Genomic DNA, 19524 nt, shown 5'->3' with positions numbered 1-19524 from the left:
AGATTATTGCCATCATACTTTCTTTAAATTCTTTATTTTTTGTATAGAAGTGCCTATTAATTGTTTTAAAAATAGGAGTAAGTGATAGAACATAAAATGTACCATCTTAACCTTAAGTGTACAGCACAGTAGTATTAACTATATGCATACTGTTTTTCAACAGCACCTAGAACTTTTTCATCTGCCAAAGTCGAAGTTCTGTACACATTGAACAACTCTCCTTTTTCCCCTCCCACCACTAGCAACCACCATTCTATTTTCCAATTCTGAGTTTGACTATTTTAAATACTTCATAGAAGTGGATTCATGCAGTATTTTCCTTTTTGTGACTAGATTGTTTCACTTAATATTATGCTCTCATGGTTCTTCCATGTTATGGCATATAACAAAATTTCCTTCTTTTTAAAGGCTTAATATTATATTGTGTGTGTATGTATATATTGCATTTTTTTATCCATTCACATGTCAATTGACATTTAGTTTTTTTCCACTTCATAGCTATTGTAAATAATTGTATTATTATTGCTGCTGTTGCTATTGAGTTGTTTGAGTTATTTATATATTTTGGATATTAATCCCTCATCAGATATATGATTTACAAATATTTTCTACTATTTCATAGGTTGACTTTTCATTTTATTGATCATTTCTTTTGCTGTACAGAAGCTTTATAGTTTGTTGTAGTCTCATTTGTTTATTTTTTATTTTGTTTCTTGTGCTTTAGGTGTCACGTCAAAAACTGGATATGACATTTTAAATTTTGTTTTTTGTGCTTTAGGTGTCATATCCAAAAAAACATTATCAAACTCATGTCAAGGAGCCTTTTCTCTGTTTTTTTCTAGTTTTATGGTTTCAGGTCTTACATTTAAGTTTAATCCATTTTGAGTTAATTTTTATGAGTGGTATAAAACAGGAGTTTACTTTCATTCTTTTATATGTGAATATCCAATTTTCCCAGAGTCATTTATTGAAGGGACTGTCTTTTCTCTACTGAGTATTCTTGGCTCCCTTGTCACATATTAGTTGATTGTTAATACTGTTCCATTTGTATAAGTATCTGTTTTCATGCCAGTACTATGCTGTTTTGATTACTATAGCTTTATAATATAGCTTGGCATCCGGAAGTGTGATGCATTCTGCTGTGGTGTTCTTTCTCAGGACTGCTGTGGCTATTTGAGTTCTTATGTGATCTGAACAGCACATTCTACCAACAAGAGAAAATGACATGAATAGAACTCTCCACATAATACCATCAGTTCATGAATCATTTACCAAGACACGTTATATCTAGGGACACAAACCCCAATAAATTTTTAAAAATTGAAATGATATAGTATGTTCTCTGACCATAATGATATCAAGCTAGGGATCAATAACAGAAAGAAAAGAAAAACATCTGTAAACAATTGGAAATTAAACAACATACTTTTGAATAATGCACAGGTCAAAGAAAGTCTCAAAGGAAATAAAATATACATATAACCAAATGAAAATAAAAATACAACATATAAACATGCAGAGTGCAGCTAACGCAGTGCTGAGATTGAACTTTGTTGCACTGAATACTCAGATTAGACAAGAGAAAAGATTTTAAATCAATAATTTAAGTATCAATCAAGACGATAAAAAGGGAAGAGCAGAATAAACCCAGAGCAAGCAGAAGTAAGGAAATAATACAATGAAATTGAAAGTAGGAAAGCAAAGGCAAAAAAAATCAATGAAACAAAAGCCTAGTTCTTTAAAAATATCAGTAACATTGATAAACCCCTAGCAAGACTGATGAAAATAAAAAGAGAAAAAACACAAGTTGCTAATGTCAGGAATGAAATGGGGAATATCGTTACAAATCCAGAAGGCAGTTAAAGGCTAATAAGTAAATACAATTTTATACTTATAAACTTGACACCTTGGGAAAACAGACCAATTGCTAAAAAACAAAACAAAAAGCTACCAAAACCAATTAAAATGAAATTGATAATATGAACAGCCCTATAACAATTAAATAAATTTAATTCATAATTTAAAAGCTCTTGTAAAAGCAATTTCTAGGCCCAGATGGATCCAATAGAGAATTCTACAAAACATGTGAAGATAAATTAATATGACTTTTGTATGATCTCTTCCATAAACTGGGAGTGGGGAGGGCACTTCCTAATTCATTGTATGAAGCTAATATAGTTGTCCCCACCTTATCTGCAAGGGATACGTTTCAAGACCCCTAGTGGATGCTTGAAACCACAGATGGTGCTGAACCCCATATATACTGTTTTTACCTATACATGCACACCTATGATAAAGTTTAAGTTATAAATTAGGCACAATAAGAGGTCAACAGCACTAACAATAAAACAATAATTATAACAATATACTGTAATAAAGATATGAATGTGGTCATTCATTTCAGGGGATCTCTTGCTGAAGTCCTTATATAGGCTCAATGCTTTCTAGCGAACATGATGCTGTCAATCAGAACATGTTTTTTGATTATGTCTTCCATCCACAAATTTAATGCCTTTTCCATCTAACTAAGCACTTACCGTGCACTGTGGCTGTCTGAAGTGCAACAGCAAAACTAGCACAAATTTCTTTTTCCTTCACAATATCATGAGTAGCAAGTTTATTCTTGTTACAGATCTTAGCAACCTCAGCATATAATTTCTAAGTCAAGAACTTTTCACTTAAAGGAAGCACTTTCCAGCTTCTCTGGCATACAATTATATTTGTCAATTATTCCTTGATAAAGTTGGAAAAAATAAATTAAAAACATCATTTGGGCATATTTGTGTGGTCTGTTTCCGAGTTCTTTGTTCTATTCCATTCATCTATGTATCTATCCCTCCACTAATAATGCACAGTCCTGATTTCTATAGCTATATGGTAAGTTGTGAATTTGGGTAGACTAATTCTGCTCACTCTATTCTCTTTCAAAAATTTTCTAGATATTCTAGTTTATTTGCTTTTCCATATAAATTTTAGAATGATTTTGTTTATAAGTGTAAACAAAAGGCTCTGCTGCAGGCCAAGTTTAGCTGCTACCTGTGCCCTGCCCAGGGCCACTTGGTATGAGCTACAAATTTTGCTGGGATTTTGATAGAAATTGCATTAAAACTGTATATCCATCCATGAACACAGTATGTGTCTCAATTTATTTAAATCTCTGAATTCTTTCATCAGTGTTATGTAGTCTTCGACATACAAGTTCTGTACGTTTTATTAGATTTACACCCAAGTGTTTTTCTTTTGGGGGGTAGCTTTGTATTTTTAACTTTAGTGTCCTTTTTTTTTTTTACTGTAAGCATATAGGTACATTAGATTTTTATGTTTATCTTGTATCTTTCAGCTTTGCTGAATTCACTTATTCTGGGAGTTTTCTCCATAGAAAATTAAGTAATCCGCAAATAGGCAGAGTTGAATTTCTTCCTATCCTCCACATCTTTATTTCTATGTATTAGGTAGATCTTCTATGTCTCCCAGTCTTGGTAAAATGACCTTATGTAGTAGGTGTCCTGTGGAACCCAGTGGCACAGTCTCCCTGATCACCTGAGCTAAGTGCTCTAAGTGTTTTCCTTGTGTGTGTTGTGTGCGCCCTCAACAACAGTTGAGCCTTGCTGTTGGCAAATCAGTAGGAGGGATTGACCCTCAGGCTGATTGGTTATGAGCACTGGCCATGACTATACTGGATGAGCAGCCATGCAGGGGCTGACCCTATAGAGCAGGATTCACTTTAACAGAACTCTGGTGAGTCTGCCCTTTGGGGAGGTGGTTGGGTGGTGCTCTGGTGTGGTCTGAAACTGGCCACCCAGATTTTTGGTTTTGGAACCTCTAGGAAAAGGCTCTGCTGCAGGCCAAGTTTAGCTGCTACCTGTGCCCTGCCCAGGGCCACTTGGTATGAGCTACAAAGTGATCTGCAGATGATTACCACTTGTGCTGGGCTTGGAGGTGTCTTGAGAGGCTAAGCCAGGAACCAAGGCTGGCTGATGCTAGTGCCAGGCTTGGGACTGCTCAGTGTAATCATGCAAATCTCCACTTCTTTAAAATGACTTTTTCTTTTCTCTTTCTCCTTGATTCAAACTAGCCTTGAGCATGGTAGGTTATATATTTTTATTCTATATATACATATACACACACACACACACACACATATTAGCATATAAGCATAACACAGACAACATATATATTATATGTATAATATATATATGTGTGTATATATATTATACATATAATATATATGTTGTCTGTGTTATGCTAATGAGGTGACTCATGGTGGCCCTTGGATAGCTTCAGCATGGGGGCTGGTAGCCAGAAGGACTGAGTATGTGATTATATAGATACAGCTAGGTATAGATATAGGTATAAACATATATATATATGCACATAATCAAATATTTATTAATCAATATATTTTTATTCAATCTAAACGTACAAGTGTGTGTGTGTGTGTGTGTGTGTGTGTAATTGTTGATTAAATAAAAATGAATATCTAGAGGTCTGTCCATCTAGGATTCAGGCATGACCGAGGCCCAGCGGATGACAAAAATGCCTCTCAACTCATGGCATAAAAAGTAAAGTTTATAAATAAGAGGAGAATAATAATGATTTAGGTATAAGGGGAAAAAAAACAATCAGAAAAAAAGAACAGTTGGCAAGACTGTGAAGGCTTTTCCCCAGATCTAGACTGAGGTGAGTGGCTGGCCTTTGTGCTTCCAAGCATCCCCTGCAGCAAGGTGGGAATGCAGGCAGACTTCTAAGACACACAATATATGAACCAGTAAAAGCAACAAAATGATCGAGGGAAGAGTTCTACTGTTATGGACTGAATGTGTCCCCCCAGAAACTCATATGCCTTAACCCCAGGGGAATGGTGTTAGGAGGTAGGGCCTATGGGAGAAGATTGTGTTTAGATTAGATCATGAGGATAGAGCCTCCACAGTAGGATTAGTTTCATTATAAGGAGAGAAAGAGATACCAGAGCGTGTCCTCTCTCTCTCTCTGTGGTGAGGACATAGTGAGGAGGTAGCTGTCTACAAGCCAGAAAGAGAGCTCACCCCAAAAGTCAACTATGCTGGCACCCAGATCTCAGACTTGCAGCCTCCAGAATCTGTGTTTAAGCTGCTCAGTCTGTGGTATTTTGTTATGGCAGACTGAGACATCTACCCAGAAAAATAAAGAGTAGGAGTAATCACAAAATGCTCTTAAGATGAATAAGATCATTTTCCCAGATAACTGAGATAATAGAAAACATGTAAGTTAGGGAATATGAAATAAAAAAAAAAATAGACAAGAACCAAGGACTAGGGGAAAGAAAAACATAGAACAAATTATCTGTCAATAGTTATTTAAGTGCAGATTTTAATTAAAAAAATAAAATCCATGTTGGTGTGATCAAAGAGAGGTTTCTTGAATCAGAATATGCAGGAGAAATACAACAAGAATGCAATATCACCAGGTAGAGAGTCATGAGAAAGAGCTCCTAAAAGATACTGAGAATCAATTGTGATGCTGTGCCCATGTTGAATGATATATCCAAAAGAATTAAATAGATAAAACAAGATAGTGAGTACAAAAAGATGACTGAGAGATTTTACTCCTAAAAAAAAAAATAGAGTAAATGAAATTTCACTATTCCTTTCACTAAGCACAATTACAAACCTCAGACATTATATATAAAACAAACATAAGAAGACCCTTGTATTAGTCAGCTCAGGCTGTGTAACACATACCACGCACTAGGGGCTTAAACATCATATGTTTATTTTCTCACTGTCCTGGGGGCTTGAAGTCTGGGATCAAGGTGTCAGCAGAGTTGATTTCTCCTGAGGCCTCTCTCCTTGGTTTGTAGACAGCCGTTGTCTCCCTGTGCTCTCACGTGATCATTCCACTGTGCATGTCTGTGTCCTAATCTCCTCTTCATATAGGGACACCAATTATATTGGACCAGGGCCCACCCCAATGACCCCATTTTACCTTAATAACCACTTTGAAGATCACATTTCCAAATACGGTCACGTTCGGAGGTCCTGGGGGTCAGGACTTCAACATATGAATTTAGAGGGAACACAATTCAGCCCATGACAACCCTGAAAGGTGGCAACAAGAAGGTAGACCAGGTAGAAAATTCATCACCCTAGGAATCTCACCATAGTGAGCTCCCTGGGATTTCTTTTGTCCCCACATATCTCAGACTTGTAGTAGAAGAAGCCAACGAGTCAGAAACACCAATGGGCACAAACAAAAAATTACCTGACAAAATCCTGCTCCTTCTAGTCGTAGGACCAGGACAGGGGCAGCCTAGCCCGACAGAAAACTTCTTATATCTTAGACTCTAGGAGTGATGTCAGAGAAGGCAGGAAGGCTGGACTTTTCAGCCCTGCCATCCAATAGCTAGGTGTCAGTGGAGACCAGAGAACAGCCAAAACTCCCACCTCTCTTCAGTAGTATGAGGATCCCCCATTCCTGCCACCGATGTCAGTGACATCCAAGTGGGGCGCCTGCAGTTCTACCTCTACCTGGCAGTAATAAGGTGGCACCAACATTTTCCCTTCCAGAGCAGGAGGAAGCTAGTTTGGGTTGCTTTCCACACCAACAACTAATTCTCTGGACATATCAACAGGATGTCCAGCAATTCACTTTGGTTCTGACACTACCCACCTGGAGTTAGCATTAGATTCCAAATTTAAGGGCTCAGCCCCACAAGATTGCCCCCACTTCAGATGCCAGTTGCAAGTCCTGGACCATTTATACTTCTGATCAACTGACCATAAATTGGGGGCTCCCATGATCCCTTCCTCAGGTTTGATAATTTACTAGAATGGCTCACAGAACTCAGGAAACACTTTACTTATGTTTACTAGTTTATTACAAAGGCTATGACTCTGGAACAGCAGAATGAAAAAGATGTGTAAGACAAGGTATGGGAGTGGGGATGGAGCTTCCATACCACCCATCCAGCGAATCAATGTGCTCACCAACCTAGAAGCTCTCCAAGTCTTATTGCTCAAGCATTTCTATAGAGCTCAAAGTCCAGCTGAAAGTTCTCAACCTCTAATTACATAGTCTTTCTGGTGACTAGCCCTATCTTGAGGCTACTTAGGAGTTCTCTCCTAAGTTACCTCATTACCAGAAACTCAGACGTGATCTAAAATAGCTCATTATGAGTAACGAAAAACATTCCAATCACTCAGGAAATTCCAAGGACTATAGGAGCTCTGTTCCAGGAACAAGGAACAAAGACCAAACGTATTTCTTATTACATCACAGCCAGCTAAAACAGAAAACTTAACTAGGAACTAGGGTCTCATAATGTGATAAGAGAATGTCCATGTTTCTATTAAAAGATCATTTATCATAACCAAGAACCAGGAAGATCTTAAACTGAGTGGAAAAAAAAAAAAGCAAAAGGCACCAATACTGAGAAGACAAAGATGTTGGAATTATCTGACAGAGGTTTTAAAGCGGCTATGATAAAAAGAAAAAATACTTCAACAAAAAATTATGAGCACACTTGCAACAAATAATAAGTAGAGCATTTCAGGAAAGAAATGGAAAATTTTATCAAAGGAATAGATATATAAAGAATAAACTGTCTACAGTCATACCACCCTGAACATGCCTGATCTCGTCTGATCTCGGAAGCTAAGCAGGGTCGGGCCTGGTTAGTACTTGGATGGGAGGCCACCCAGGAAGACCAGGTGCTATAGGCGTTTTTAAAAAAAAAAGAATAAACTAATGGAAATTTTAGAAGTGAACAGTACAATAACCAAAATTAAATCTCAGAAGATACACCTAACAGCAGAACAGAAGGAACAGAGAAAGGAATCAGTGATCCTGAAGATAAGATAATAGAAATTACCCAATCTGTAAAAAAACATGAGGGAAAGTAGAGTGAAAAAACATATGAGCAAAGCCTCGGGGACCTACATGAGTAACTTTAGGCCAATCAGTGTCCTAGAAGAAGAGGAGAAGACCAGTATGGCTGAAAAGGTTCTCAAAGAAAAAATAACTGAAAACTTCCCACATTTTGCAAGAGACATAAACGTACAAATTCACGGGGCTGAGAAAATCCCAAACAGGATAAACCCTAAGAGTCTACACCAAGATGCATCATAATTAAAATTTGAAAATTAAGAAACAGAAAACCCTTGAGATTGGAAAAAAATGATACCTGAACTATATAGAAAAACCAATTCAAAAGATAGTGAATTTCTCATCAGATGGAGGGAAACTAGGAGAATTGGTCACTAGCAGACCTACCTTAAAAGAACAGCTAAGGAAGTTCTCTAAGCAGAAAAAAAAATATCAGAAAGATAGCTGGAAGATAAGGAAGGAAGGAAGAACATGGGGAGCAAAATGTGGTTAAATAAAATAGAATTTCCTACTCCCCTTGAATTTTTAAATGATCTTTGATAAATGGTGCAAAAGTTATAACACTAATATAGATCTAAATGTATGCAGAGAAAATATTTTAGACAATAGTATTACAAACAGGAGAGATAGAGGGGACTTAATGGAGTTAGTTTCTATGCTTCACCCAAACTGGTAAATGGCAGTACTAGTACACTGTGATAAGTTATGAATATAAAATGTATACATGGCCAGCTGGGGCAGAGGAAGGACTGGGCTCAGACGCAGGTGCCACAAGGTGCTGTGAGGGCTGAAACTGGAGATATGCTCATTGTGTACCTGAACAGGAGTGGCCAGGGCTACAGGCAGCGCCCTATGGAAGGACTCTTGAGCAGAGGCTCAGAGATAGTCCCCGGGGACAATGGATTGCCCTTGAAGGGAGCTCTGGTGTTGGTGGGAGACCATTCCTCCAGCAGCTGGAGTGAGAGCTGGTGAGAGAGATGAAATAGGGCTGCACAGTGCTCACAACCTCAGAACCACTGGTTCTTCCCAAATGAACTCTCTGTGAGCAGCAGAAACATCCAGCGGAAGTCAGGAGGGGGAGAAGCGTCTGTGGCTCAGGCTTCTTCAGCAGCTTCTAGATGCTTCCCCTAGCTCAGAGCCTACCTCTCGCTTCCCTCTGGGTGGCCTGGCTGGTCATTCACCAGGCTCCTTTCTCAAACTGAGAAAGGACTGCAATGGCCAGTCCTGGAAGATGACAGAGGACCAAGCCAGGCAGGTAACCATGGGGACCAGGCTAGTGGCTTTCAATTTATGCATCTCAGAGCTCAGAAGCCCTAGCAGAGATACCTCAGAGGCTGGAGGGTGGGGTGAGGCTGAGGGACCAATGGTACCCTTTTGCCTGGGACAGAAAAGGCTTCTCTTTGTAAGCTGGTCACCCCAGGGGACGCTGCCCTGACAGGTTCCATTCTCCATGAACCAGCAGGTTCCCTTCCACCCAGTTCACAGGGAAGGGCAGTTGCAACTTAAACGGAGCCCCAAACCCTAGGAAGGTACAGGGCCCTCACCCCCTCTCCTCAAGACAGTGAAACAGAAGACGCCTTATATCAGAGGTTTTTATTGGCATGTGTGTGCTTATATAGCAAGTCCTGGAGAGGAGGCCAGCGGTGCAGCCCAGCAGGGCACACACCGCCCCTTCCCCCCGCCCCGCCCCCCGTGCCCCCGCCCCCAACACGAACTGCTGGGCCCGGCACTCAGCGCACTTGTGCCAAGTTGTGCTTCTTGTATAGCAGCGCCCGCCTCTTCTCGCGCTCCTGCATGAAGGCGCGCAGCCGCGCCGTGGGGAAAGTCACAACTGAGGGCTGAGAGCAGGCTGGGCCCTCCTCGGTCAGCCACGGGCACTGCAGGCAGCTGGACGCGCACGGCCGTCCCCTGGAGCATGGGGGATGGGAGATGTCTGCCGCGTTCTGGGAGCTCGGGCTGGGTAGCGCAGGGTGGAAAGGAATGGTTGGGATGGACGGGGTGGGGGCCACCTTACCAGGGGTTTGTGCACAGCGTGCTCTGAAGAAAGGCCACGGCGCCCCCAGACAGCCCAGCGTAGCAGCGGCTTAGCAAGATGAGCCCCTTGCGCAGGCCTTTCTGCACGTCGCGCGTCCCCTCGCTGCTCACCGGGTACTCGCCGCTCAGCCTGCGAGGGTGGGGGTGTCAAGGAACCCAGGTCACCCTCGGTGGATGGGGGTCACTCTCATGGATCCTAGCCGGCAGCTCCCGTCCCATCTTCCCTCTCCTCCCCAGCGCAGAAAACTCACATGATGAACGTTGTTACGCCGATGGCCCAGATGTCTGTCTGTGGGACAGCACCCTGGCCCTCCAGGAGCTCCGGGGCTGGTTGGGGGCGTGGGGGAACACACAGGTGAGGGGCTGGGTGTCTGCAGTGGAGGGGGCAGGTGGCAAGACTAGGGGAGGTGCTTGCTTCTGGCCCACCCCTCCCCCAGGTCAGGCCCTGTAGCGTACCCATGGTCTCCACATAGTCCTTGAACCTCTCCGCAGGCAGGACTTTCTCCTGGGCGAGGCTCTGGGAATTGCCCAAGTCGACCACCTTGAGCAGGTTATACTCAGTGACGATCATGTTCTCGGACCTGAGGTCCAGGTGCAAGATGCCTTGCGCATGTAGGTACTGGGCGGCACTCAGCATCTGCCACAGGTAATCCTTCACCTCAGATTCAGAGTAGGAGGCCCTAGGGCACATGGGGAGGAGGCTTGGCTCTGTCTGAGTCTCCACTGAGACCTCCATACCAGTGGGAGGTTGGTCCCCTGCACTGCGCACCCCACCCCCCACCCCCAAACCTGCATTCAGGTCAGGCAACCCCTCACCGCTCGGCCAGGCAGGGAAGCAGCTCCGGCCCAGAGCAAAGCTCCAAAATGAGGACCAGGTGCCGTGGGCTGAGATAGGCGGCCTGCAGCTGGGCCAGGTGCGGGTGGCGCAGGCCCTTGAGGGCCTCGTACTCGCGCAGCACTGCCATCCTGTCCTCGAGGCGGTAGGGGATTATCTTAGCAGCCAGCGCTCGTCCGCTGGCCTTCTCCCAGCACTGCCGCACCACACTGAAGCGGCCCCTGACGAGGAAGCACCAGCCAAGTTCAGGAGGACTCCTCCAGCCCTGGGGTCCCGCTGGCCTGCTCGCCCTCTTATGACCCCTCCCACTCTCAGAGCAGAAGGGAGGAAGTCCAGCGGAGAAGGAGGGGCACAGATGCAGGGGAGGAGGCAGTGGGAGCATCAAAGCCAGCAAGTGGGGAGGGCTCACACCTTCGGATCTGGGTCTGGAAGGTGAAGGTCTGGGAGCTGGGGAAGGGCTGGGTGGGTCGTGTTGGACTGCTTTCCTCCTCAGAGGCTGCGGGAAGGGAAGCCAGTGACTGGGGGGCTCCCCACAGCCCCAGCTCCCCTCACCTTGTCTCCCATCACCCCTTCCCTGGCACCCTGAAAAGGGGCCTCTCTTTGAATCCACACTTGGCCTCTTATTTCTTAGACCATTTGGGGATATGTGAGTGGCATAGCAGCCAGAACATATCTCCCAACTGCATATGTGCCTTGGTAAAGTGGCAGGGCAATTCTGGAGGGACCCCCACCAGCTGCTAGGCTCTGCAGAGGCTCACCCAAGTGGCTGGGTCCTCCCAGGAGGACCTGTTCCGAGGGACTGCTGTAGGGGCCCATGCCTGCCTTGCTGACGCATGCTGTCCGGAAGGTGTACACACCACCCCGTGAAAGCTTGTTGGCCAGGTAGCAGCAATCGAAGATGTCCGAGGCCAGTGTGCTCCAGCTGCCACCTGGCCACACAGAGCAGGTGAGGGATAGGCCCAGGCCACCCGATTCCAGAGTTAGGGGGTGGAGAGACCCCTCCCCAAAGGAGGCTGCCCAAGAGCGAAGAGGGGGCCAATGTTTCCCCAAAGGGTGCCAGTGGAGCAGAGGGGGCCAGACGCTTCCCCCACGGATGCCCAAGGGCACAGAATGACCAAGTGTTTCCCCTCCCTCCCCCACTGGCAACAGGCCCCCCAGGAGGCAAGGGCACAAGGCAGCCCTACCTTCTAGGCTGCACTGCACAATGTAGGTCACGGGGCCGTAGAACTCCACAGGCTTCCAGACCAGCAGCACCCCATCTGCATATACCTCCCCAATGTCTGGTCGCGGGGAGGACGAGGGACGCTCTGCAGGGCCCAAGGTTAGGTGTCTAAGGTGGCCTCCCAGAAGCTGTCCCTGCAGCTCTGAGCCTCTGTCCCCACCTCCGCACCCTACTGCCAGAGTGGGTGCCCACCACCAGGTGGGTGCCCCTGGTCCCATTGATTCGGGGGTCTCATTCCAGTGCTGCCTGGCAGAGGGGCCCAGTGCTTCTACTGGCAGGGGTTTGGAAGGTGTCTGCTTGCCAACCACAGCCTCCCCTCGGCTGGTGCACGCCCAGGAGCCCCATGGATTGGACCTTGCTTGAAGTCCCCCGCCCACCCTAGGCTCCTGCAAGCCCCATTGGAAACCTCTATGAAGAGGCGATGGCCTGGGGTGACCCCTCTCCCTGTCCCCACCAAGGGTGCCAGCGGTGGCCCACCCACCGGCCTTTCGGAGGACAGCCGTGGTAGCTGCAGTGCCCAGTGCGTTGTGCACACTGCATGTGTACACGCCTAAGTCTTCGGCGGTCACCACCAGGATGGTTAGAAGGTGGAAGTTCTTGAGTGTGGAGGAGATGAGGAGGCGGCCGCTGCCCTTCAGGAGGGTCCCGTCTGTGGCCAAGCAGAGCGGGCGTGAGGGGCAGCTCTGAATGCCCAAGTCACATGCACTCTCTGGGCTTTAGTGTTCCACTGTATGTTGAAAGCCATGCCCTCAAGGAGCATCTCCTGCTGTCCTGCCCGCCCCCCCACAGACACACATACACACACACTAGGATAGCTCCTTACCTTTATTCCAAGTGGCCTGTGCAGCTGGCTGGGCCGACACCTGGCAGGCAAGAGTCACGGACTGGCCCAGGACCACCGTCTCGTCAACAAGCTCCCTTAGGAAGAATGGCGCTGGGGAAGGGAGGTGGGGTGAGCCTTCAGAGGTGACCCCCAACCTGAGAGTAGAATCCCGAGGTGGGGATACTGGAAAGGAGCCCACCCTCACCGGCTCATCGTCAAGACCAGCACCTCTTCCAGGAAGGCCTCCAGGACTGTTCAGTCCGGACAGCCAGAGCGCCAGAGCTCCACATTTGGGCTCAAGCCCCTACTTGTCTGGGCACTGTGGAGGGGCTCCCCTTTCCTACAGCCAGGTCCCCTGGGTAGCAGGGGGTCCCAGCCCTGGGAGTGCACCCACCTTGGTCTCTGCTCTTTAAGCCCAACAGCCGGAAGGAAGCTAGGCCTGCCTTCTTCCTGGGGGGTCCCTCTTTCTCTGGACCTGCATGGAGGACAGGGCCGTGGAAGGTCACACCAAGGGGCTGGCTCCTCTGGGACCTGACACCAGGGGCACGGGAGGACGACTCCAGGGCCGCCTGCCACCACTGCCAGATTCCCACGTGGCAGAAAAGCCTGGATCCCTGGTGATTTTGTTAGAAACAAGCTAAATCTGCTGTGGAGGTCACTGCCTCACCACCCCAGCAGTATTGGCCTGTCCTGATTAGGGACATGTCGGGAAGGTAAGCCAGCAGTTCTGGGGCACAGGTGCCCGGGGAGGCCTGGCTGAGGTCTGGGGTCAGGGTGGGGCTCAAGGAGGATGAGGAAGGCTAGCCTTGTTCTGATCTTCTCCACAGCGACGTCATCCCTGCAGCTTCTCTGGGTCCCAACACTAGGTCTCAGATGCACATGGGGAGGGCATGAGGCTAAGAAGGTGACCTCAGGAACAGGGTCCCCATGTGCCTGGGGTTTGAGTGGCACTGGAACAGCAATGGGGGCTTCCTCCATCAGGTGGGCTCCTGAACTATGGTTCCTGGGCATGAGTGCAAGACATCCCAAGGTACAGAGGGGAGACACCTGGCTAAGCCCAGAAGCCTTGGTAGGAGTGGGGAGTCACCTTCCAGCCTGCCCTTCAGGAGGCGGGAGATATGGGCCACCGAGGCCCTCACCCTCCGGCGCAGCCCCAGCTCCGTGGGCTCCTCCAGCAGCGTGCGCCTCCCTGCGAAGCTCAGGAGGCCCCTGGAAGGGGGTGACCACTTGCGCTTCCTGCTGCCACCTGCCTCCCCAAGCAGAGCTTCCATGTCCTCAGGCTCCTCAGTGATTTCCAGGCCAGCAGGCACGCCCAGCATGTCTGGCCAGGGCCACGGGGCCTCTGGGAGCTCAGCCAGCCCCTCCCCGGCCTCTGACTCAGGGGAGGGTGGCGGCTCTGGCTTAGGGACCTTCCTGAAGATCATGAACTCAAAGGGGAGGTATTTGATGTCGTACAGGTCTGACAGGTTGAGATAAGCAGGATCCACCTCTGATATATCTAGGGACACAGTGTCAGCTGCCTCTGTATCTCCCGACAGATCCCGGATCTGTACCAGTGACACCTGGGAGCCCCCACCAAAGTCCTCCCATGAGATCAGCTCTGGGGAGGCCCTCAGGGGGACCTTGCTGCCCTCTGGCAGAGGTGCCGTGCTGGCCTCGGGGGTTGGGCTCTGGGCCCTTGCCTCATCCTGTTCCTCCAAGGACTGAGATGTGGCCCAGGCCATCCTGGCCCACAGGGGCCCCTGCCCCAGCATGCCTCCTGCATCCCCACCAAAGGCAAAGGTACCATAGCCAGCCACCCCTGCATAGCCCCCTCTGTGCCCTAGGGAGAACTTCCGCGAAGTTGCCTGCTCCTGAGGCCGTGCAGACTCAGAGGGGCCCTCTGTCTCCTGAGCTAGATTTTCAGCATCTAGAAAGGGGCTGGGCTCTGTACCTGCTAGGGAGGCTGGTCCTGGGGAGCTGGGGGGCCCAGGCCTCTTGGGGAGAGGGGTAGCCTCCAGCACCTTCTTAGAGCCTGGCTGGGGGCTTGCTTGGGCTGGGGAGGGGGGAGCTTGGAGGTCTGTAGAAGGGAAGGAGCTCAGGGGTGCCAAGAGGGCCTCTGGGCAATGCCCTGGAGGGAAGGAACCAGGAATTTGGGATGCAACAGCCATAGAGGAAGCACAGCCTTCCTGGGGGGCAGGATCCTGCTGAGGATGACAGAAAGGCACTGGCTGCCCCCCATAGCTGTACTGGGACAACCCCTCTTGCTTAGCAAGGCCAGAGTCACCATCAGTAGATAGAAATGGTCTCGGCCTCCCGAAGGACACCTCTGGATGCTCCATCTCTATGGCACCTGCTACTTCTCTGGGAGTGTACTCCCCTGGGGCTGCCTGAAGACACAAGGAGGCTGAGACAGGACACTTCCCCTCATGGCAGGCCTCCGTGGAGGGGCTGGCTGAACAGGGTTTGTCGAGGTCCAGGGAGCGGCTTCTGCTGGGGCCTCCACAGGCACTGGTGCCAGGTAGCCGCAGGGCAGTTTCGAAGGAAGGCACCTTGGCCTTCAGGGCAGCCTGCTCCTCCAAGGCAGCCTCTTCCTCCAGCACGCGGTGTTCCAGCAGCGGCTCCCGCAGGCCTGGCAGGGTGCATGCGTAGTAGCCACCCTTGAGCAGGTGCCGCCGGCGTGCCGGGTACCGCCTGCCGCCTGTAGCCAGGCCCCCGTGCTCCGGGCCCTCGCCCGCCTGCTGGTAGAACAGGCTGCGGATGATACTCTGCCGGGGCACACAGCCTGGGGAGGCTGGTAGCTCTGTACCCTGTGACGATGCGGGGAGAGGTATGGCCTCAACTGGTGGACAGCCCTCAGCCTCCTCGGGCAGGCTGGCGGATGGCCGCAGGAAGCCCCGCGGGTGCAGTAGCGGGGAGTGGGTCACTGGGGAGGGCGGCAGAGACTTGGCCCGAGCAAAGGATGTGAGCTCGTTGTCAGAGGAGGAGCTGCTGGACGAGGAGCTGGTGTCACCACGCAGGTGCCTGGCCACTCCAAGGGATGGGCTGTCGGGCGGGCCCTGGAGCAGCTCTGGGATGGAGCGCATCACCAGGATGGACTTGTAGCTCATTAGGGAGCGCTGGGGGTGCAAGGGACAAGGTGTCAGCCAGGTTCCTACTGCTTTCAGGCTCCCAGTGTGCCCAGAGGGAGTCCCAGGAGATGGAAGCATTAAAAGCCCCTCATCCTCTTCCCCAGCACCCCAGGGCTCTGTTGTGTCCCCGCCCTGGCTAGAACATTGCATGTTCCACACAGCCCTGTTCCTTCTCAGCAGCTAAGGGAGAGTGGACTCAGAAGGAAGGATGCCCAGACCTCGCTCCCTGCTCTCCCAGGCCCAGCAGGGCACACAGCCAGCCCTCTGGGCCTCCGTTCCCTGACAGGCCCTCCAGGTCCCTTGCTGCCCCCACCCCCTACCATGTCCCCCTCCAGCCTCTCCTCCCTGTGGCTGCTTGGCTTACCTGCCAGCGGCTTCTGGCCAGGAGGAACTTGAGCTGCTTGGTGTTGATGAAGTGGGCCTCCTCCGCAGGCACGGAATTCTGGGGGCCCAGGTGAGAAAGCCACCTCAGGGAGACCCTGGTGTGCCCTGTGGCCAGATAGGCCCCGCCCCTCTTGGCTTCAGTTTACCTCCCTGTGTGCTAGACCTCCCTGGTTCAGCCTACTCACCAGGAACCAGGGGTGGGTGAGGCACTGGGCTGCGCTGGGACGGACCCTGGGGGCAGAGGAAGGCCCAGTCAGGCCAGGGGTCAGCTGGCTCCCTGGGCAGACAATGGGGGAAAAGGCATGTGCACTCACTGCGGGGCCCTCTGCAGGGTGGCCTTGATAAAGTCCTGGGCGTCCTGGCTAAGGTGGACAGCCGCCGGGCTGCTCCAGGACAGCCGCCCCTCCAGCACGTTCAGGAGGGTTGCACGGTCACTCTCACCCGCAAACGGGGATGAGCAGGTCAGGCTGCAAACACAGGGAGGGGCTGGCCCTCAGACATGACCCCGGATTTCAGGGTCCATGGGGGCAGGTCGCCAGGCCAGGGAGGGTTGGGTCTCATGGAGTTTGGTGGGGGGGGCACCCTGACTGGGGATGGCCTCTCAGCGCCACTCCCACTCGTGCTGAGAGTCCCAGCAAATGTCTCGAATTTGCCCAGAGATCCAAGCTCAGCCTGGAATGGGGATCTGGGCTCAGCCTGGAATAGAGATCAAGGGTCAGCCTGAGGTGGGCACCAGCCTTAGCCTGAGGTAAGGAGCAGGGCTCCATCTGTAGAGGGGATCCAGGCTCAGTCTACACCAGCAGTGTTCTCAGGGCAGCAGTAATTGTTTTGAGGGGCCTTAGGTCCAACCAGCTGGATCCTTTGGGAAACAGCTTCGTGCTGTGCCGCGTGACCTGCGTCCTCTGGAATGGGTATTTGAAAAGTGCTTGGCAGAAACCTCTTATCTGAGTTGGCTGACTGCTTGTCCCCAAAATAGTTGCCTCTTGGGTTTCTGGTCTCTGATCTGGGGAGGGCTAGCAGTGCGTGTGGCCTCCCGTGGGCCTGCGGGTAGGGTTCGGGGGTTGGTTTCCTAGGAGGCAGCTGATGGGGTTGGGGGGTCTGCTCACCTGAGGTAGGAGATGACCCCCATGGCCCTGCGGGAACAAAACCATAGATGCAAGTCACCCCAGGCCTGGCCCACAGGTGAGGTGCTGCGGGTGAGCCGAGGGAGGAAGGGAGGCAGAGAGTAGGTGGGTAGACTGACATAGGACCTGCATCCCTGGGGCCCTGCCCACTCACCAGATGTCGGAGGCCTCGCTCACAGGGGTCTGCTCAATGACCTCAGGGGACACAAACTCAGGAGACCCGTACTTGCTGTACTGTGGCTCTGCTGAGGTGATTTTTTGGGCAAAGCCAAAGTCGCAGATTTTAATGTCTTCTCGAGCAGGATGTACCATCAGGATGTTGGAGGGCTATTGGGCAGTCAGGGAGTTGGTAAGGCCACACTCTAAGGAGGCAACTCCCAGGGTTACCAGATCTGGAGGAACACTCAGGTCTGTGAGAGGCTGCCCCACAAAGATGGTGCAGCCAGCGGGGGATGGGCTACTCTGGGGGCAGGTTTCAGTACCATTTGGGGACGGCCTCTGTTTTCTCAGAGCCACATCCCTCCTGAAGAGGCTGCCAGAAAGGTAGTGAGCGCTCTGTCCCCTAAAGCGAGCAAGTCCTGACAGGGAAGCTGAAAGTAGCAGGCTTGTGCCTTCCCAGCTTACAGGCCCCGGGCTCCCATGTGCCCCTCCCCGGGCTCTGGGGCACGGGGGGCGGAGGGCGTGGTGGGGGGATAAATACCTTTATGTCCAGGTGGAGGATTCCATGGCTGTGCAGGTAGTGCAGTCCCTCCACCAGCTGCTGGATGTAGATCTTGACCTTCAGTGGGAAAGGCTAGCACTCAGGCAAGAGAGTCAGCCTCAACCTCCTCCTCTGCTTCCCTCCCCTCCCTGCTCCCACCTACGACTCCACTTCCTCTAGGCCTGGGACAGTCCCACACAACTTCCCAGACCCTACTGTGCCCAAGGCCAGAGATTCCTCTGGGCCCAAAGGTGGGGAGGGTTTGGGTGTGTGGAGCTGCTTGAGCAAAGCAGGAATCATGTCTCAGGAGCAGGTGCAGGCTGGGAGGGGAAGTGGTGAGCCTGGAGCTGGGAGGGCTTTGAGACTGACTGAGGAACCGTGATACCCCTTGAGGACCTTGGATCCCCAAGAGTTCTCTGAGCTTGGGCACAGAGTGTGATGAGGGCCATGTCTGCTGAGACAGGCAGTCTGAGGCAGAGGAAGCAGGCCTGGTGGGGTGTGTATGTAGGGCTGTTGTTTGGGCAGACAACTTAGGCAGTACAGTCACCTCGGCCTCTGTCACCACGCTCTTCTTGAACAGACGGTCCAGGAGCTCCTCTGATGAGCACCTGGTGCTCAGGTCAAGGAATGCTCTAGGCTCTGGACTCCCCGCTCCCCCTCACAAGTTTTATGTTGGGGTGGGGGCAGAGGTCCATGCTGGGAAGGTGGATCCTCAGGGTTGAGGAGGGGTAAGTGGGACACAGGACCCAGAGGAGAGGGCTGAGGCCAGTGGCCAGTAACAGAATTGAAGTGGAGGCATCCTCTCCCCTCTGCACAGAGATACTCCAAGGGACAGAGAGCTAGAAGGACAGCTCTGTGTCTGGGCTGGTTGGTCACACAGAATCATACAAGAATGCAGGAGGCTGGGCTGCTATCCCCATGATGCAGCCAAGCCTGGGGACACCAGAACCACAGGTCCCATGCAACCCTGCGGACCCCTGCCCGCTCTTTACTCATGCCCTCCTTGCACCCTTGGGGCCTAGGGCAGGATACAACTCCAGAATGAGGATGAGGGTCTTGTGAGTCTCAAACTGGTCTAGCAGCGCAGTGACCAGCGGGTGGCTCAGCGTAGCCAATATGTCACGCTCGCGGTATGCCTGGGCACACGTCCTGCTCCGAAGAGGGATGAACTTGGCAGCGCAGTACATCTGATTGCCCTTGTGCTGCACCCTCTTCACGAAGCCAAACACACCCCTGGGAAGAGGGGAGCCCATGCTGAATGCTTGAGAGCAGCCTTCCAGGGAGGGGAGTAAGGAGATGGGGGTTCTGGGAGATGGGGTCAGGGAGCAGGTAATGGAAGGGACTGGATTGGAAGGGTGGCCTTTGGGAGTTCCCGGAGGCGAGGTTCCCCTAGTGTGAGATTCCCAACAGGCAGGGGTTCTGGAAGGGA

The 19524-nt window shown here is 50.5% G+C and overlaps 1 protein-coding gene and 1 non-coding gene across 2 annotated transcripts in view; one reads left to right on the top strand and one right to left on the bottom strand.

Moving 5' to 3' along the window:
* The first annotated feature begins 7581 nt into the window (after positions 1-7581).
* Positions 7582-7700, top strand: LOC112472055. Its single transcript, XR_003043497.1, has one exon. It is a non-coding gene; the product is annotated as a 5S ribosomal RNA (ribosomal RNA).
* Positions 7701-9593: 1893 nt separating this feature from the next.
* OBSCN (obscurin, cytoskeletal calmodulin and titin-interacting RhoGEF) overlaps positions 9594-19524 on the bottom strand; it is a 145428-nt gene continuing 135497 nt past the window's right edge. Inside the window, 20 exon segments of the mRNA XM_006923370.1 lie at positions 9594-9771; positions 9878-10027; positions 10149-10224; positions 10354-10577; positions 10714-10953; positions 11144-11228; positions 11491-11661; positions 11917-12039; positions 12436-12603; positions 12778-12888; positions 13172-13252; positions 13865-15875; positions 16252-16329; positions 16457-16502; positions 16586-16738; positions 17378-17404; positions 17550-17722; positions 18096-18173; positions 18643-18703; positions 19128-19328. Of these exon segments, the coding sequence (XP_006923432.1) occupies positions 9594-9771; positions 9878-10027; positions 10149-10224; positions 10354-10577; positions 10714-10953; positions 11144-11228; positions 11491-11661; positions 11917-12039; positions 12436-12603; positions 12778-12888; positions 13172-13252; positions 13865-15875; positions 16252-16329; positions 16457-16502; positions 16586-16738; positions 17378-17404; positions 17550-17722; positions 18096-18173; positions 18643-18703; positions 19128-19328 (4435 nt within the window).

Source organism: Pteropus alecto, unplaced genomic scaffold (assembly GCF_000325575.1).
Source record: "Pteropus alecto unplaced genomic scaffold, ASM32557v1 scaffold78, whole genome shotgun sequence".
Classification (NCBI taxonomy): domain Eukaryota; kingdom Metazoa; phylum Chordata; class Mammalia; order Chiroptera; family Pteropodidae; genus Pteropus; species Pteropus alecto.
The sequence above is the reverse complement of the archived record's forward strand: the minus strand, read 5'-3'. Positions and strand labels throughout refer to the sequence as shown.